The sequence below is a fragment of the Antechinus flavipes genome, chromosome 1 (genome assembly GCF_016432865.1).
Source record: "Antechinus flavipes isolate AdamAnt ecotype Samford, QLD, Australia chromosome 1, AdamAnt_v2, whole genome shotgun sequence".
NCBI classification, from domain to species: Eukaryota; Metazoa; Chordata; class Mammalia; order Dasyuromorphia; family Dasyuridae; genus Antechinus; species Antechinus flavipes.
This window is the reverse complement of record NC_067398.1, coordinates 231,608,480-231,629,768: the sequence shown is the minus strand read 5'-3', so window position 1 is coordinate 231,629,768 and position 21,289 is coordinate 231,608,480. Positions and strand designations below refer to the sequence as shown.

Sequence of the window (21,289 nt, the reverse complement as noted above, 5' to 3'; positions counted from 1 at the left end):
TATTGTATTCATATTGGTGTATTAATTAGTGGCTAGATTATAAACCCTAAAGCATTTAAAATAAAGAACTATCATAAATCCTATTTATCATATTCAATTAAATCAAACCAAACTTTATATATTTCTCCTGAATGTAACAAGAAAATATAGACCTCTATTTTCCACTATACAATAAAACATTCTCTATATCAATATATCAAATATGAGGGTATATATTTTTTTAAAAAATTCTTTTTTTTAGAGTGGTATTTTTTTAATATTTGGAGTTAAATAATTTTGAAAAAGATACACATAAGAATGACTATTTATAGATATAAAAGTTTCATTAATAGTCACAACCTAAAAAGACCCTAATTTATGCCATTTCATTTTACTCTATTTCATGTCAAAACTTTTTAGTGCATTTTTATAGCTTCTAAGTTACTTTTAACTTCAACTGCAAATATTGTTCTTCCATTTATACATGTATTTCTCACTTTTCTTGGCCTAGTTATATTTTATATAGTTAATATTTTATATTACACCCTTCTATGTTGGGTATTTCATATTATTCTAAGTTGCTAACTATAGAATTCCAAAGTGTCATTCCACAATCTAGAAACTGATCATTTCAAATTCAAAATAGGGAATTTTGTGTCACTTGAAACAACAACCTTTTTTTTTTCCATCCATGACTCTGGGAATTTTCCTGAACCTATCTAGCCATCTTTTTTTTTTTTTTTTTTTTTTGCTTCTGTAATAAGGGTGATATACTAGATGATTTCTAAGATCTTCTCTGGCTGTGATTTTCATCACATTTCTGTGATTCCATGTCCTACGTCATCTCTAAAATATTCACAATTTTTCACCTAACTTTTATGTTTCAAACAAGTTCTAGATAAAGAATTTATATTGTTAGGTACTATATCTCAGAATAGCCCTAGCACTTTTAGGGATATCATTGATATTGTTTATGAATCCTTATGGAGAAAATATTCTTTATTTACTATTATCTTTCACTTGTTACATTCATTAAACAGAGATCTATTTCATATCTAGTATGGCAATAAAATTTTGCTTGGTGTAACTACAGATCATATATGTATGCATGTATGTAAAATACATTTATGTATATGTCTATGTTTGTACATATATATGTATATATGATTCCTTCTCACAAGGAGCTAACTATAAAAGAAGACATAAAACTAAGTAATGACAAATTGAAATAACAATAGAAATCAATGGCATATGATTGGACACATAATGAATAAGTGGCGCTGGAAATAAAATTCACAATATGTCTTTGTGAAGCACATCTTCACTATATACTTATTATATACAGGAATACTATATTTATTGATGAGAAATACATAAAATTTAAATAAGATATGAACCACATTCTCATGAAGACTGTAATTGGGAGACATGAAATATACTCCCAAAAGCCATACAATTCTCTGCAACTCCTAGACCCATGACTTCTTTGGTATAAGGAAATTCCAGTAGGGGAATGCTTTTTCCTCCCCCCATCTCCAATACACCAAAGAAGATTGAAAACTTTTTTTTGTAATTTGAAGACTTAGAAAGTGGTCTGGGCCCCAGAGAGGATAAGTGACTTCTCAAGAGTTACACATATATGAATCAGAACTGAATTAAGACATCAGTCCTAGGGTCTGCACTCTATCCAGTTTCATACTAATTTTTATTGTACTTTTACTTGTATTATTGTACAAGAAAAAATAAATTAGAAATACAGAAGTGTTTCTATCTGTGGATCAAGGAGGAATAAATCATTAACAACTTATGGTTGAAAAAAGGTGATCTATTCAATAAGAAAGTTAATTTAAGAAAGGAAAGCGGGATGGGAATTCTAAAAGGGTACAAGATGAATAAAGGTACAGAAATGAAGGAGGATGAAGTATTCATGAGGAATGAGAAGTACTCCAATTTGGCTATATTATGTGTAGGTAAGTTTTTTGAAATATACCTTGAAAGGCAGAGTGGTATCAGATAGATTAAATCATAGACTCATAGCTGACAAGGACTTTAGAATTAATTGCTGTTGTTTTCTCCCCAACTCTCTCATTTTGCAAATGAGATATCTGAAACCCAAATGGGTGAACAAAGTCACAAATATAGTATTCTTTCAATTGTATTACAATTTTGTGAAGATCTATAAAATCCAATTAAGGAATTTAAATCTCATTTAGTAGATAACTAGAAGAAACTAGATATTTTGAGTTTGAGATCTTAAAAGACCAAATTTCATTATAAGGAATATTTCTCTGTCAGTATTATGAAAGATGGATTAGAAAGGCCAAGAGAAGAGAGGTGGAAAGATTTGTTAAAAGATTAATTGTCTGGTGGTTGGCAATATAGGCCTAAAATAGGGTAAATGTGAGAATAAATAAAAACTGGGAAGGAAACTAAGGGATAAATATGAGAGATAGTGAAGAAGTATAATTGACAAAATTGGGAACTGTTTAGATATGTGATATGAAGGAGAGAAGATTAAAAAAGTAACAGTAAAGTATCAGACATGGTAAAGTAGATGAATCTTGTGATGGTCAGAAACAATAAAGTCAGAAAGAAAAAATCAGTTTTTTTTTTTTTTGTGGAAATGAAAATGGATGTGAATATTAATCTTTGTCTTAGACAAGCTGAATTTGAGAATGTGATAGCATATCCATGAAATAAGTTCTGTAGACAATGTGAAATCTGGGTTGAGAGGTCTGGAAAAAGTCTTTGACTAAATATAAATTTGGAAATAATGTTGATATCAAAAAATACAAAAAAAATGTAATTTAGGGGAATAAACAGAACTGGTAAAATAATATACACAATGATTACAACAATATTACAATAAAAAATTGTAAAACAAAATTGAAATTATAATGGCCAAGCGTGGCCATAGAGAAGAGATGAGAAAATGTGTTTCCCTCAATTTTACTACCGAAATGGGGGACTGTGGGCCTTCATACAATATTGAATGTATTTTCTGATAGGATTATGCATCAGATGCTTTGCTGGAATTTGCTTTTCTAATCTTTGTTAAAATAGGTTATTCACATAGTAGAAAAAAGAAGCACAATTTGGAAAAATATAAAGTAAAACAAAAAGCATCAATAAAACATATAAATGAGAATTTAATTGAGGGTAAGAAATATATTGCTGAGGCATGGGTAAGATAGGAAATTGATATGAACATACATTTTCCAATATCCTCAAAAAATTTGGAGGTAAAGAGTAAAGCAGGGTTTCTTCCTTCTAGTTTGTATTGGTCAAAGGAATGGCAGACCATGTCAAGGCACAGAAGGTACTATAGTTATGGTTCCTGAGACTGAAAGATAGTGATGCAAGTTGCCTTCTTGGACTATGGAAAAGAAATATCACCACTGTTGGGTGGTTTTTGAAAAAGAGATGGATTCCACAGTACTTGGATTTGTTTCTGGAAGCTGTATCAGCTAGAGATATGTAGGAAAGATTCATTCACTGCTTATCATGATATTTCTTTTCCTCAAGTATTCAAGATGTAAACCTTTACAAAGAGGATTCAGTCTTATAACAATTGCCATTATACCTTTCACTACTTAAGTCAATTTTAATTTCTTAGGAAAAGGGTTGTAACCTTGGGAAATGGTCAGAAAAATAATGTTACAAATGGTGATTAGCTTAGGCAAACTACCTCTTGACTTTCAATAGATATTATTCTTTATATATATATATATATATATATTAATGCCAATGTATTGTAGACAGGCTACAATGACATGGCAACTTTAAGCATTTATTGTAGAACAATGAAGCATTGTAGAGTGGGGAAATATGATAGTTTTGTGATGATAAATTGGGCCATCTTTTATCTTGATTCTTACTTGCTAAGTCTCAATTAAATCAAATTCACAGGGAAATCAAAACATTAGTCTCCTGATTTCATTGGTTCTCTTTGTGAATGAAGGTTGAACCAAAAAAATCCAACAAAAATTTAGTTTCTTGCTTTTTAAGGCTGGATTATGTATACATACATACACACACACACACACACACACACATACACACACACATATATAAATTATTCCTGTATTTTTGCTCAGAAAACTGGGACAATTTACTTGAAATATAATTCTGAAATAACAAGCTTTTAAAAAGCCCATTGTGTTTCACATGGAACCACCTAACTATGTCTTTAAACTCAAATCACTCAGGCTTTCATTGAATGCCCAATAATAACTCACAATCCAAGCTTCTGTGGCTCATTGCTTAGGTTTTAATGGCTTAGAATGAGTGGAAATAGCAACTATTTTCTATTCAGGCCAGAAACTCTGAAAGTCTTTCCCTAAAAGGTTGATTTTATGATGGCAAATTGGACCACTTTTTTTTTTTTTTTAATCAATTCTCATGTAGCTCTTAGTCATTAAATTGGTATTCCCTCAGAAAAAATAAAGTCCAAGGTCACCCACTGCATTTCAGGCCATTTCCAGTCATCTAGATTTTTGTTTTTTCTCTAGGACTTCAATGACTCTAAAGGAAAGAGTTATACTGACAACTTTGCACAGCTCTGTCCACTTAAATCCAATTCATGTGAAGTCAAGACATCACCCTCCAGATGTCATTGGTCCTCTTTGAGAATAGAAGTTGTATATCACCAAGATCAAATATTCTGACAGGTTAGATTTATACTAGAAATATAGAATTGGTCTAATAATAGGAAAACTATCAGCATAATTGGCCATATCAATAACAAAAACAATAAAAAACAGATGATTATATCAATAGATACAAGAATGCATTTGACAAAATACAAGACTCATCTCTATTAGGAAAACTAGATATCAAGGGAATCTTTTTAGAAATAATAAGTAGCAGGGGCAGCTAGGTGGTGCAGTAGATAAGAGTATCAGCCCTGAAGTCAGGAGGAGCTGAGTTCAAGTCTGGCCTCAGACACTTAACATTTCCTGGTTGTGTGACCCTGGGCAAGTCACTTAACCCCAATTACCTCCAGAAAAATAATAAGTAGTATTTATCTAAAAGCCAAAAAAGCATTAAATGTAATTGGTATAAATTTGAAATCTTCTCAATAAAATCAGGACTTAACCAAGGATTTTCATGATCACCACTGATGAGGTTCTGAATGGTGGGTGTATTGAGTAGAGACAAAATGAAAACTTGATCCTTGATACAAGTAAGAAAAAGGCACTGAGAGAGATCAGTTTAGCTCCATGGTCCTACTCTCTACGAAGGTAGTCCAGTTAGAAATCCAAATTACGTCAAACCCCATCCTTTATAGGGATCTTGGATAGCGTTACCTTACCATGTTATGTCAGAAATTCCAGTCATGTCCCTAAGGGTAGATACCATACCCACTGTCCTCCTTTGAGTCAGTCCACCTGGAACTCTGCCTCATAATGTCTTTCCCATCATTCCTGACCCTATTATATCTTGTGGTGTCTCCCTAATTCTACTATGTTTCTCAATTTCACTTTTCCTCCTTTTAGCTAGTTAATTTTTTGGGGTACTAAATTCCTCTCAGGATTTAAGCTTGCCAGCAAAGGGCATGCCTAACCTCATGGAGTGTTTCCTTTCTTCTGACAAATGCCAAGTTCTACTAGGGAACTTGCTCTTTCTATCCCTTTCTATGCTCTCCCAACTTTATTTTATATTTACTATTTCTGGTATATATTATATCCTTTCATTTTGCCTGTACCCTCTTCCCTAAATAAATCTGCTTTTTGTTGAAGAGAATGGCCATTGTGAATTCTTAAAATGAACAGACCTCAACATTTGGTATCTATCATCATCTGGTGTGTGCATTAGTCATATCAACCACTATTATTCAGTTTTGCACTACAATTGTCAACTATAGAAATAAAAGCAAAAAGAGACAAAAGAAAAGAAATTGAAGGAATAAAAATGTTAATGAGGAAAAAAAGCTATCACTTTTTTTTAGATTATGTGTTGGTATACTTACCAAATAATAAAAAATGAGCTAAAAGCCAGTTGAAACTATTAACAACCTTAGCAAAGTTGTAAGACATAAAATAAGCCCAAACAAATCATCAGTATTTCTGTATACTACCAATAAAACATAGCAGCAATAGGAAGAAAAATTCAATTTGAAATAATGGCAGACAATATAAAATACTTGGGAAGCTGCCTGCTAAGATAAACCTAGAGTTTATATAAACACAATTGCAAAACACTTTTCACGTGAATAAAAGTAGATCTAAACAACTTAGGAAATATAAATCACTCATGGGTTGTTGAAGTCAATATAACAAAAATGACAATTTTCCCTAAATTAATTCTGAGAAAAATGGAAATCAATTTTTCATAAACTAGGCACAGATCAATATCTTACTTCATATATAAAAATAATGAATTTAGGGTAGCAATTCTTAGTTAAAAATACAAGGCACAAGATGCAGGCACATGTGATGAATATACAAGACCATTTTCTTTGCTAAAAAGTACCTTTATTTACAAGAAGAGTTATAGACCACATGAAGAGACACCAGGACTGGTAAATATGAAATAGATTTGGGAGGGTATATGGTTAGCAAAGAAAGGGGCTTTTAACAAGTAGCAAGGTAAAAGACAAGTTCCCCAATGGAAATCACAATTAATCAGGAGAAAGGGAATATGCCATGAGGTTGGAGTACAACACTGACTAGCAGACTAAGTCCATAGAAAAGTTGGTACCCTTTAAGAGTATATAGCTATAACAAGCTATAACAAGAAGAAAAATACCATGAGGTATGGAGGCGTGGAACAAAGACAATGCTAACCCCAAAAGGATTCAGCAAAGATGACAAAAGTCATGGGCAGATTTATAGGGAGAATTTAACATGGAGGAGTTTAGCATGCTAATTTGACTTTCTGATTGGATATAGTGTCTTGGGGTTTCCCAAGATGCCCCAGAATGAGTAAGATTGTAAGATTGTGCTGATCCCATCAATTCCCTTCCCTATTTGCCTCAAGGGTTATTGTGATCTCATCAGTACATCAGGCTTTCTCTCTTAATGCTTATCTAGCTACCCAGGACTATATGAATAAGGACAAAATTAAAAAAAAAATAGAAAGAGTTATTTCATAAACAAATTACGGAGCATGGGAAAATGTATCCATTAGGTCTCTTGATAAGGGGAAAGTTTATGACCAAAATAGTTTTAGAAAGAATTATGGGAAGTGAAATAGATAATTTTGACTGCATGAAATTAAAAAGGTTTTGTATAAACAAAATTAATGCAGCCAAAATTAGAAAGAGATTAGGAAACTAGGAAATAATTTATAGAAAGTTCCTTGATAAAGACCTCATTTCTCAAATATGTAGGATATTAAGACATACACGTAAATAAGAACCAACCCCTAATTAAAAATTGGACAAAAGATATGAACAGGAAGTTTTCAGAAGGAGAAGAAAAAAAAGCTATCAACTTTGTCACATGAAAAAATGCTCTAGTTCATTACTAATTAGAGAAATACAAGTTAAAATAATTCTGAAATATTGCCACATAACTATCAGATGAGCTACCATAAAAGAAAAGAAAAAATTACAAATGCTTGAGAGGATTTAGAAAAATTGAGACACTGATGTACATTAGATGGAGTGGTAAGCTAATGCAACAGTTTTGAAGGACAATTTGGAACTATCTCCAAAGAGCTATACAACTGCATGTATTCTTTTACCCAGAAATACCACTACTAGATCTTTCTTCCAGGAGATCAAAAAATTTTATACAAATATTTTTATAGCAGTTCTTTTTGTATGTCAAAGCATAGGAAATCTAAGATATGTCCATCAATTGGGGAATAATACATGATTGTGATAGAATCCTATTTTTCTATAAAATATGATAAACATGATGGTTTTAGAAAAGTCTGGAAAGATTTACATGAAGTATAACAAAGTGAAGTGGGGAGAACTTTGTACAGAAATATCAGCTGTCAAAGTCACTCAAAAACAAGACAATTCCAAAAGAACTATGATGGAAAATGCCAATTGATTCCAGAGAGAGAGAGAACTAATGAACCCTGTATACAGATAGAATTATCCTTAAAAAAAAAAAAAAAAAGAAAAGAAAAGAAAAGAAAAGAAATTTTCTTTTTGTACATTTTATTTGTGTTTTCTTTTGTAACATGGTTAACAGCATGACTCCTCATGTATAATCAAAATCAAATTGCTTGCTTTCTCAAGAAGAAGCAAGAGATAGGAAGAGGAAAATTGGAAGTCAAATTTTTAATTGTTAATTATTTTTACATTTAATTCAAAAATATTTAATTTAATAATAAAAAAGAAATAAAGAAATGGATTAGCCAAGTGTAAGTCAATATTGAAATTCTGTCTACCCAAAGATAACATTAGATTCTACTGTTTATTTTGCTATTGAAAGGAAAAAAAAAATGTAGACAAATACAAATAACTCCACCTTAATACAGTCTATTTTTGTTATTCTCCTTACATTATATCCCATTGTGACTTAATCACATTTTAAATAGAGGCTCATTTGCTGAGCATCTCCATGCCACTCTTTAAGCTTCTCTTGCATCACAAAAAAAGTCAGCATGATAAAATCCAATTGCTTACCATAAAATACACACTGGGTAATTGCTACACAATCAAGCTGTTAAAATGCTGCAGTTTTATGCCCTATACTGCTGTGTACAATATCTGATAGTACTAGACCTGCCATTACTTTAGAATTATGCAGTTTTTCAGTTAGTTAAAATAAATTCTGAGATGTTCCATCCTTGGGTTTAATTACTCCATGTCATACATTACACACAAGCTCAGAATATACAATATAGACATAGGCAGCTAATGATTTTCAGGATAAATGTTTCATAAAGCATCTTCTATTCAATGATGCTATATGTTTTGTTTTTAAAAATTTTACTAAAAGGAAATTATTCCTTAACTTGAAATATTTATCATCTTATCAGAGTATATGATAGCTTAATCTGTGATGATAACTCTCAGTTCATATTTTGCCAAAGTACATTAACGACATGAAATTAAGGAGGAATAAAGCATGAAGACCTAAACTGGAATACTCTAGAACATGATTAGTATCTTAATGGAAAATATTTTATGGTGATTTCACAAAAATGAGGTTTATAATTGGGTTATAACTTTCCAAATTCAATTACACAAAGAGTTCTTTATGGAATCAATCAAGAAAATATAATTAGAACATGCAGATAAAGAGTTTCATATATTTTGAATGATATGTTTATAGGGCTATCTGATTATTTAAAATCATGTAATTTCCTCAGACTAAAATGAGTAATTGAGCTATCCAAGTGAAACTAAACAGCACCATGACATATTTTCATTATTTCATCAAGCTATTTTGGCATTAATAAAAGTTCATATGGATATAATTCTAATTCCTTAAGTGAATGGAACTGATTTGATTGACAAAATTGAATAATTCCATATTCATTATTGAGTATTAGATCTAAGCTACAGAACAATGGATATAAATACCTTGTCAGCTTTCTTCCTAATACTATAAGGACTGAAAAAAAATGATACATATTTTTCTTATCCCCACTTATTTTCTTTTTTAGGGATCTCTTTGTTTAAAATCAGAAACTATTTAAAAACAAACATTTCAAACTTGTTATTTTCTGTTTTTATCAATAACCATTATAAGAGAAGCATGCAGTGATTTTATCATTTTCATTATTTTTCCCCTGCTATTTTTACTCAAACTCTTATAGAAATAATGACATCTTCAGTGAAAATAAAGCAGTTTGGATTTAAACTCTAAACATGAAACTTATTTCAGGATAAAAAAAGTCTTTTCAGGTATGTTCAATAACAATAGATGTTATTATAAAAGATAAATAATTGCATCTTTAAGGAATAATGTTTTTTCCAAAATACAGATGTTTGGCCTGTAGAATACTGAACATTTAAATTAAGATAAAACATATTTTTCATTTAAAATAGACTATCTTGATGTGAATTTTTTTTGCTCTTAGCACTGAAGGAAAGAGGAAATGAAGTATTTTCTATTTTGTGCTTTATATAACTTGTGCTTCAAAATTTAATTTTTAGAAGCAATATAAGCTAACTATAAAATGATAATTTGTATTCTTATGTCACCATAATTACAGTTTTCAAGACAAATATGAAGCTCCAGCTTAACTAATTTCCATGTTTTGGAAGATTACATAGTTTTAAATGAAAAGATTACATTCAAATGAATGTTAGAGAATTATCATTTTGGCAAACTGAAATATTGGTACAATAAATTCTAGAAGTATATTAATAAAAAATGAAGTAAAAGAATTCAGCAAATAAATCCTAAATAGATTCCAAACATTAGTAAGAACAGAAATAAACATGAAAATATCTATGCACTTGGAACATATATTTAAAATAAATGAAAGGCAAAGAGAGAGGGAAGGTCTAAGAATGGGGAACAAGTAGGCCTGTTACAGAAGGTGTGATTTGACCTGAGTATGAGAAATTGATGGGCTTTTATTTGGTTTCCATAGTTATCAAGGGTGAAGGTTATTTCCCTCAAAAGAATGTAAGAATGTCATCTCCTTTGGGAGGAGGCAGGCAGGGACTGGCTTTTGTAATTGGGGTAGTGGTCTAAGATTTGAATAGAATCTTTTATTCTTTTCCCCAATCCCTCCTCTGTCATTCTTCTTCCTTCCTCCCCCCCTCCCCCCCCAGAATGTAACCTCATTGTGGGCAGGGATTGGCTAGGTAATGAAGGGTGGAGATTCTTATAGAGTAACTTCTATACCATCCAATTAATAGAGAATGGGAAGAAGGACTTGTACTTGAGGATAGGAGATAAAATACTGCCTTTGTAGTTTCAAAGGTGTGTCTACTAACCCAAACTCCCATTCTTGCAAGTATTTAAAATAAAATCTTTCCTGCATTCTTCAGTTCTTGGTAAGATATTTTGTTTCTTACATGATTATTGAGGGATGCCTGAAAAGCTAAAAGACAAATGAGAAAACATAACATTCCAAGTATGAGAAATATTGAAAAGTTAGGTTTCCACAGAGTGCTGCAAGCTTCAAGGTAGTGAATTATAAGTACCACTGACCAATGGATTTTCAGAATGTGAGAAATTAAGGAAGGTTAGATTGCCACAGACAATTAAATGTCAATCTCTCAGAAGCCTAGAGCAAACCAGGAATTGGGGAGCTAGAAAGGCACAGGTGGACTCAGCCAATCAAAAAGAGTCTTGTGGTTTGAGAAAACCACAAGCTTAAAATAATAGCTGATCCAGCTCAACTTGGTTGGCTTCAATGAGCCGACTTAACTAGATCATTATTATGCCTTCTTAGTAGGCTAATTGAATAATAAACAACATCCCCCTCCCCCAGGAGTTTTCTGCCATTTTTGCACCTGGGATTTATGAGGGGGGAGCTACATGCTTATACAGATTTAGGAAGAATCATAGAATGAATTTATTAGAAAGATTGTAATTCAGAAGGGAATGGACCACTCTGTTCTCTAAAGGAAGGGGACTATGTGTTCCCTTTTCCCTAAGAAGAGTAGAGCCTTCTTCTGGTCAGATACATTAAATTTTACTTGATAACTGATTTTCTTTGTCAAGTATGGTTCTAATACAAGCATGGCAAACAATTAGTACAAAGGCATAGAATACAGAGATAGAATATTTTATGCACAGTAAGTATTCCAGTATTTTGGTTCATAGATTACATAAAGAAGAGCATATTGTAAAAAAACTAGAGAGGTTAGGGGAAAAAGGGAAAGGTACAGATAGTGAGGGACTATACATGACAGAAAACTTTTTATTTAATCTAGGAGTTTTCACTGAAATCAAATGGTGCTTACTAAGGAGACATGATGGTATGATTGGAGCTATGCTTTAGGAAAAATACATTTGCAACTTAATTTAGGACAGATTAATAGAGAAAGATAGTTGAGAGTAGGAGACAAAAAGGTATTTTGCAAATAATACAAATAAGAGTTGATGAATGTTTGTATCAAGATGATGGCTATTTCAAAGGATAGAAAATTGGATAATATATTGGATATTCAGGTTAATCTGAGGTGGAATACATATAATAAATTCATCAGTATGAAGGAAATGACAAAAATAGAAGATAAGACTATGGTATTCTAAGTTTGATTATACACATATTTATGTGAGTGGGGATGTGTTTGTTGAATATATCAGATTCTTTTTCTTTGGCTGATATATTAATTAAAGTTTATACCTATTCAATCCCATGAATTGTTCCTTAAAACACCACCAATAACAATGATAAATAAAAGTCAATAAAAAAGATGTTTGCTCACCTTATTAATCAATTTGATCTAAAATAGAATGTTAGTTCTTTAAAATAAATTGTTATTCTGTCAATAAAAAGTTATAATTATTAAAAAAAAGATAAAAAATGGTTATAAACAGCTATTTAAATCACGATAATCTTAGAATGTTAGCGTTGCAGGAGATTTTATAACACCTAGTTCATGTCCTTCATTTTTTATGAATAGAAGATAATCTTCAAATAATGTAAATTGTAAGTCTCAAGGCAAAATTCTAAAATGATACAATTTAGAACTATGAAATTAAAAAAAAAAAGGTCTTCTCCTTTAATGGATCCCCTATAATTCTGAGGCAATTAGGGCCTCAGCACCAATTTATATCTTGTGCTATATACTACAGATTTGCTCCAGAATTCAGAATCTCCTGAATGAAGAAGAAAGAAAAAAAAAAACTTCCCTTTATTTCAATAGTTCTCTAAGAGAAGTCCAAAGACTTTAATTTGTCACAAGGGTCTGTACCTTAAGCTGTATTCATCAACATGTATAACATGAAAACATCTATAATTTTATTTCTGCCATAAACTAAGATTTTTCATAAAATGCATATATTTCAAACATGATATAGCTACAATAGAATAGGTAATGTGTTGCTTCATTAAAGTAATCTGTGGGCAGAAAAAGAAAAGATTTTAAAACCATATTTTTTCCTGATCCTAAATGATCATTTAGTTGCTTCTGCTGTTTCAGATCACTTACTAGTCACACCATCAAATTACCACCATGGAAAATTTTAGATTATAAAAATGTCAATATGTATTCATAATTAGATAAGATGAAGCTTATCACTTGGCTTCCTTATATGGCACTCAGAGACTGATATTTAAGCATGATCAAATAAGTTTAAAACATTGCAAATATGACCTTTTAAAAAGTTTTATATATATATGTATATATGTGTATATATATACACATATATACACACATATATATATATATATATATATTCATCAGTAATATTCCTTACTTTAATTATTTTGGCCAAAGTTAATAATATGACAATCTCTAGGCAGTGATTTATTATGTCTTAAAAAAATAAACAACCTTTCTTATGACATATCAATATCAATCTATTTATCTATCTAATAAAATAAATAAAATCCATATTACAATTTAAACCATCTATAAGTAAAAATCCATTCTGAAATCAGTATTAGCACAGAATTTTAATACTAGAAATGTTTTGTTTATATTTGAGATGTAATCATTGTTCTCTTCACTTACCAGGTGATTTTATGCCACTTCACTGAACACAGGCTGTAATATATTTGGGCTTCTTATTGCTTGAGTAGAAAGTGCTCATCATTATCTATTATTTTATGTTTATAATATAGAAAAAAAATGAAAATAGTTTTCAAGTGGCATACATCACACTGTTGTAGTGGTTGATTTCCTCAAGATGGTCTTCTGTGGTTTAGGTGCAGTGGGTGGAGGCACAGTTGCAGGTCTGAGAGGCGGAAAACTGTTACTGTGGCTTATTCCCAACCCTCCATTTTCCAGAGGAAAAGGAGGGAGAGGGGGTGGTGGGGGAGGGAGAGGAGGGCACTGGTGAGGAAGCTTTCCCGGCATGTGGAGGGGGTCGCTGTGGATATGGACCTCTCGGTTTTTTATGTTATACCGGACATCACAGTCAGGACAATACCCATGATATTGCACCTTTTCACTAAATCGTACCCGTTCCCGTGTTCCTGCCTGGGGACACCTGTCCTTCTGAGGTCTGTGCATCAGAGGTTGCATCTGTATCTTCTCCAAGTTACTACCAGGTATACAGCAGATGTCCCCATTGGGAATTTTGTTTGATGCTCCAGTTAGACCTCCATTTCGGAGAAGTGTGCCATTAGTTTTTACAGGATTGATGGCTGGCACAGACCTGTGAGGATCATCACATTTCACAGGTGTCAGTCGGGGAGGAGGAGGTGGAGGGTTAGGTTTTCTCAGGACTGTGAGGATAGCCGAAGGGTGAACAGGCGGCTTGATGAGTGGCGCATTGGTATGCACTTTTATCTTCTCTAAGCTGGATGCTGTCGTGCTGCTGGAGCTGCTGTTCAGTGTATCCGTTTTGGAGCTGTCTGTCATCTCATCCTCCAGCTGTAGGTCAGAGGTCAGTGTGTCAATTTGATCAACTACCTGCATGGAAATCAGAAGACAAAAAAAAAAATGAAGAATAGACTCTTTAAAAAGATAATTAGAACAATTTAGGCTTCCCATTGTCAGTCCTCTTCATGACATCAAATATCAAATTGAACAAGTGATAAATACTAACCATTCATTGACTTATAAAATGATTTTTGCAATCACTAATAAAGCAAAAGCATTTATCATGTGACATTGTCCTGTTCAGTTGGTCAAAGACAAAAATGAAACAGCTTCTATCCTCAAAGAGCTTACAATTTATTGGGAAAAAAACACTATAATATGAGCAATACCAGTATGCTAGAATAAATAAGGCTAGGTAACATTACAATTTTTTCCTTGTCCGCAATTCAGAAATGGAAAGAGAGAGGCAGCTAGGTGATGTAGTGGATAGAGCACCAGCCCTGAAGTCAGGAGGGCTTGAGTTCAAATTTTGCCTCACACACTTAATACATCCTAGCTGTGTAACCTTGGACAAGTCACTTAAGCCAATTGCCTCAGCTAAAAGGAAAAAAAAAAAGAAATGGAAAGAGAAAGGTGGAGACTGGTTGTTATAGAGTTAGGAAGAAGACTGTGCATGAGATATTTATGTAAAGACAAAAAATCTCAATTCATTGTTTACATAAAAGGAAATAAGTGTCCCAAAATGAGGCTGCTAAATGACATTAAGAAAACAGTTTTCTTATGTGTTTTATTATTGAGTTATCTAAATTTTAATATTATCAGGAAAAGATAGGGATAAATTAGACTGTTTTTTGTTGTTGCTGTTTTTTTAATATTATAGTAATAGAAGTAGTAGTATTAAAATGAGTTCTAATTTAGGAATATAATAGTTTGCTTGGCCAGATATATTGAGACTAAGTAGAAATCCAAAAAAGGCAATGGTTTGAAGTAGTACTAGTGGTGGTGGTGATAGTAGTAGTAATAGTATAAATAATAGTATTAAAAGGAGAAGAGAGAATAAAAAGAAGATGAGGAGGAAGAGATTACATTAAAGCCCAACTCAATTATCTCTACAATCTAACTGTAGGACAGAAGTAGGACAGAGAAAGACTGAAATGTAAGGGAACAGTAGCCTGTGTGCCATGATACTGTTTACAAAAGCTGTGAAAGTTTCAGGTACTCTAAAACAGATAGAATGATGATTTAAAGGATATATTGATTGATGCATATTGTGGAAGAAAATAGTAGAAAATTTGTACATATCTAACATTTTAGCACCTGTCAAATGCATAGCAAGACTTGATTAGTTGGCTGAAACACCAGAAGCTTGCCTTCATTTATAAATGAACAAATAATATATCCCCATACAACAAATAGAGCTTGAAATAGTTTTGACTATTCAACAAATAATCCTATAGCAATAAAACTGTTCCACAATTTCCATTGATCCACAAAACTTTAATTTATTTTAATGAATGTTACCACATCAAATATTCATAATAGGTAAGATGTGTGAACTGAAAAAAAAAAAAAACTTTAAAAAATATAGAGATCTATCAGAAGAAATCAAAACCACATAAGAAAAGTATTAATTACATATAATCCCTGCTATTTTGTTTCCTATTAGGCTTTCTAGATAAGTTTTAATCAGTCTACAGAAGATTAAGTTATATCCTGATACTTTTATTTATTTACAAATAGCATTTTGATCTGATTAGGAAATAATCTCCAGAATATTAAGTATAAAACAAATAATATGAAAATAGAAACTTTTTTCAGGATTAACTCTACCTAAATTCCATAGAAAAAGATGAGAGGGAGATAAATAGCAACATGAACAACAATAATCATTATTCACTCAAAATCAAATCAAGTTTTGATGGTGTGAGATAATTTGTCATAGGAGAATTGGGTCACACAGCCAAAGAGATTTATAGTGGAGAATTTATGTTCCTTTGAATGGTTCAAATAGCTGGGAGGGTTTAGCATAGAAGAAACAATGGATTATTGGGCTAAAATATATGACTCAATGGATCATTCCATCTGTCTATGAAATGCAGCTACATATTTAAAAAGGAAAAGAAATATAAAAGATGTTACAATGTTACAGGATGACTCTAGTTGAAAACATTATGATACTTGAAAATGGCAGGCCAAATAGTGTTCCCTCTTGTTCTGAAACCATAGCAAGGCAAGACAGTCAGGAATAAATGAGAAGTAACAAGACCTACCCTCTAGAAATACTTCTATACCTGCATCACTGACGGTAAAAGCAGACAAATCACAAGCATACATGAAATGGACTGAAGATATGAATGTTTTCATTAAGTTTGAGAATTATAGAGATAAAATAAAATTGGAAACATCATACCAGTAACTAGAAAAGGCTTTTTTTTTTTTTTTTAGTCTCAGCTCTGAGTCAAACAGAGCATACTGAAAAAAAAACTGAAATGCAATTACAAGAATTAATTCCATCACTAAACCAAGATTAGGTGAAATAAGACTGGAAACAGAAAAATTGTTAAACTCCGTAAACAAAAAGTTTGAAGAACATGGAGACACTAAATCTTCTTAACATAAAATTCATATATTGTACAGAATAACGACAGAGAAAACAAAAATAATGCTAAGGTCTCAAACAGTTTAAAGAGGTGATATACATACTTAGACATTGATTTCAAATAATTCATTTTGAGTTCAAAATATTCAACCAGCTGGGTTACTATACCAAAAAATAATGCAAAAATGTCATTTGCCAAAAATTGTCATGAATAAATTCATTTTCCTACATTATTTTACAGAAAGCATGAAAATACTTTAGGATATATCCACTCCATTATAAATGGTGGATACTTCTATGGTAAGACCTACAGGACAAGTAAAGAAATTAAAGAATCTTCCCAAGGACAAGAATCATCCATCATCATGGTAAAAATGCCTAGAGAAAGTTATTAAAGCTCTAAAGAAAGACATTAGAAGATTAAATCAGTATCTTGAGTAATGTGCAAATTACTTGGGAAAAAAAGTAAATAGCTAAACATGCTGACATATACTAAGCCTTACAACTTCTGAGATATATATTTTTTTTAAATTTATATGTTATTTTTGTATTATACTGGAATGATTTATTGTACATGATTTGCTTTTGAGTTAACAAGATATTAAAACATATTCTTAATTAACTATTATGCAAGGATAATAGCTTTAATGAAGAGTTCATTTCCCCCTGAATCTAGATTTGATTATGGCCAATATATTTTTTAATTAATTTTTTTAAAGCCTTTTATTTTTAAAATATGAATAAGTAATTTTCAACATCCACTCTTGCAAAACCTTATGTTCTAATTTTTTTTCTCTCCCCCTTTTCCCTCATCATTTTCCTTAGATGGCCAGTAATCCAATATATGTTAAATATGTGCAGTTCTTTTATACATATTTCCATAATTATCATGCTGCACAAGAAAAATCAGAACAAAAAGGAAAAAAATGAGAAAGAAAGCAAAAAGCAAGCACACAACAATGAAAAAGTGAAAATACTATGTTGTGATCTGCACTCAGTCCCCATAGTCCTCTCTCTGGGTGCAGATGGCTCTATCACAAGACCATTGGAACTGGCCTGTTGAAAAGAGCCACATCCATCAGAATTAATCATTGTATAATCTTGTTGTTGCTGTGTCCAGAGTTCTCTTGGTGTTATTCACTTCACTAAGCATCAGATCATGGAAGTTCCAGGCCTCTCTGAAATCATCCTGTTCATCGTTTCTTAAAGAAGAATAATATTCTGTAATATTCATATACCATAACTTATTCAGCCATCCTCCAACTGATGGGCATCCACTCAGTTTCTAGTTCCTTGCCACTGCAAAAAGTAGCCACTATATTTTCAAAGAAATTTGAATCAAATGAGTTTGTGCATCACTTATGCTTGTAAACCTTCATCTTTTGGATTAATTTCTTAACCTTAACTTTTTGTTATGTTTTCATACTATAAAAACTTGTTGCAATATTTTTTCAATTTTGAGAGTGTATATTCTCCCAGAAAAGTATGTTCATCAGTATTTCAATATTTATTAGAGTTCATCATCTCCATGAAAAGAAGTCTTCCTGGAACACTGGAAATAAAAATCTCAAAAAAATTTGAGGATATATGTATATATCCTCAATTTTTTTTGAGATTTTATCAAAATTATCAAATTTAATCAAAATCTCCAGATCTTATAAACTTAGATGGAGTTGAAATAAAAAAAAAAGATTGCCTTGATGATGATAAACATTGTTTTGATTTATAGCAGCATTTATAAATTTTTTTTAATATATTGGTCTTTTTATTATTCTTTTAGCTTCAGAAAGCCTATATGGAAAAGGAATTTTAAAAATCTCCTTCAGGTGCCAACTCACTCTGAAGACCTTTGCTTGCTTTATACTCATAAAACATTAATAAACTCATCAAAAAAAACTATCAAAAAGCATTTAAAAACTCATCAATTAAGCTCTTTTGCCTTAGTGATTGTTAATAATTGTCATTCTTTTTCTCTTTTTTTTCATTTCTATACTTTTCTTTTTAACTCTACTGTTCTTTGTGCTTTATTGTGGATGATCTTTCATTCTGAGCTTGAATGATCGTTAAAGCACTTGCTTTCCTGATAGCAATAGCTACTGTAAAAATTGTAATTGCTTTTGATGTGTCCCTTTATAAATGCTTCAATTTTTTGTATGATAATATCGATTCTTAAAAAAAAGCAAACTTAAAAATCCAATATGTGTTTATGTTATGAAATCCAGTACTCACCTGACAGTAGTCTAGTTAAAGGGAGGAAAAGTTACTCAGTTTGATTTCATTTGGTGAAATGCCAAAAAAAGCGCACTAGTGCCAATAAAAGTATGCCCACAAAATTAGTGTTGTATAAAATGAAACTAAATAAAAATCTTTGTTCTTGTCAAGTCATTTGCACACTACAGTAGCTACTACAGTAGAAATCTGTCCCATTATATCCCACTAAAGAAATCAACACCAGAAACAATAGCAACAAATAAACATGTAGAACAGAATTCAGAAAACAAATGAATATTAAAAATTCTGGAAGCAGTTTATCAGCTATTGAATACAAGTCAAAAAATTAAGTTGATACAAGTAATGGAAACTTTGTAAAGAACAAATAAAAATTCAATATAAATTTAAAATCATTACTACAGAGACTTAATAAAGAAAAACATTATTTTTTTCTTTTTCTTTTTCTTTTTTTTAAATAACTTTTTATTGACAGAACCCATGCCAGGGTAATTTTTTACAACATTCTAATGTTCCAATTTTTCCCCTCCTTCCTTCCACCCCCTCCCCTAGATGGCAAGCAAAAGAAAAACATTAAAGGAAAGAAAGAACTCCAAAAGTAGTTATATTTGTAATATTTATAGTAAGAAAATTCAACCCACAATAATGAAGGCCATGTTATATCAAACACACAACAAAGTTTTTACACCATTAACATTTAAAAAAATAATCAAAGGCTTACTTCAAGGAAGGTGATGGAAACTTGCTGACTTGTCAGCAAAATAAATTTTACCTTACTGCATCCTAACTCTAGCCTCTGAATTATTGGACAGACATATAATACTAGCTTGATAATAACCTTTTAGTTATTTACACATTTACTTATTTAAGTCAATAGAAGCACTGCCTTTAGCTTTTCACATATTTTGAAAAAAGATATTCTAAAAATCATAGCGTATTTTCCAAAAGTACATAAAAGTATTTCATCACAATTTTAATACTTTTTTTTTTATTGATATCAGTCTTTTATTTAGTCCTGTATCCTTTTTTTTTTTCTGGGTATGGTTTCTAAAAAAAAAATCTTAAACAATATATTCCATATAAGAATCATCACTTAAAATAATTCTCCTTTTTTTGAGACTGAATCTATCCAGAATTACTAATCAATTTAGAACCTTGTGACTAGTTATCTATTTGCTCCCAAATCAATCTTCCTTCTTTTTCATAGAATTCAGTAACTGTTTCACCATCTTTCTTTCTATCTAGTACTTGTTCTTATATGATGGGAGTTCAATACAGACACAAATGTTTCGTTCTTGGAATCAGTTCTTCAATCTTCTCATTCACCATGACTAGTATACTCCATCCCTCAACTTTATCCTGTATTCTACATTACCTGAATATCACTGTAATGGCTACCACTTTAATTTCTCACCCAGAGGTAATCTACTTCCATAATCAAGAATTCCTAAATTTCTTTATCTAACCAAAAATTCCTATTATTTAGTATCTACCTATATTTTATTCTTTCTAATCCCATTTCTCACCCTCATTGTGACTTCCAGTCTCTCTATCCCTCAGGACTTCATCAGGTTATTCACCCTGCTCTTGCTTCACTTCCTAAGGTTAACCCTGTATTTAAGTCACTTCAGGCTTATTCTTCTCTGCCCTCAAATCCTTTGTCCTTTTTTCTTTAATGTAACTGGTCAGCCTGATTCTCCAGGCGTCAATCTGAGAGTCCTGTGCTTGTGGGTTCTCTATTACTATTCTACTCAAATCTAACATTTTGCTGCTTTCCAACAATCTTTAGTACCATCAGTCTGCTCATGTTTCTATCCTTCCTCCCTTTTTCACTTTTCAGAAGATAGTAATAAATTTACATCATTTCTAGAAATAATATCACTCAATTATCCTATGGCTCTATTGACTTTCCCTTTTACTTTCTAGTTCAAAACAACCCTCTAACCTTTACTTCTTTATGTGTGTTGTCTTTCCCTTACAGAATGTAAAGTCCTCTAAGGTATGTATTATCATGTTTGTGTGTGTGTGTAGCTATAGCACTTAGCACAGCAACTTGACATTAATTGCTTAATAAATACTTCTACCTTGTTAAACCAAAATCTGCATTATTTTCATTA

The 21,289-nt window shown here is 31.5% G+C and overlaps 1 protein-coding gene across 2 annotated transcripts in view; it reads right to left on the bottom strand.

Annotated features, from left to right (window-relative positions):
• PRR16 (proline rich 16) overlaps positions 1–21,289 on the bottom strand; it is a 293,326-nt gene that overhangs the window by 96,596 nt on the left and 175,441 nt on the right. For both annotated transcript variants that reach the window (XM_051997854.1, XM_051997861.1), the window contains one exon: positions 13,532–14,434. In XM_051997854.1, the coding sequence (XP_051853814.1) occupies positions 13,676–14,434 (759 nt within the window). In that variant the 3' untranslated portion in view covers positions 13,532–13,675. The remainder of the gene's footprint in view (positions 1–13,531; positions 14,435–21,289) is intronic.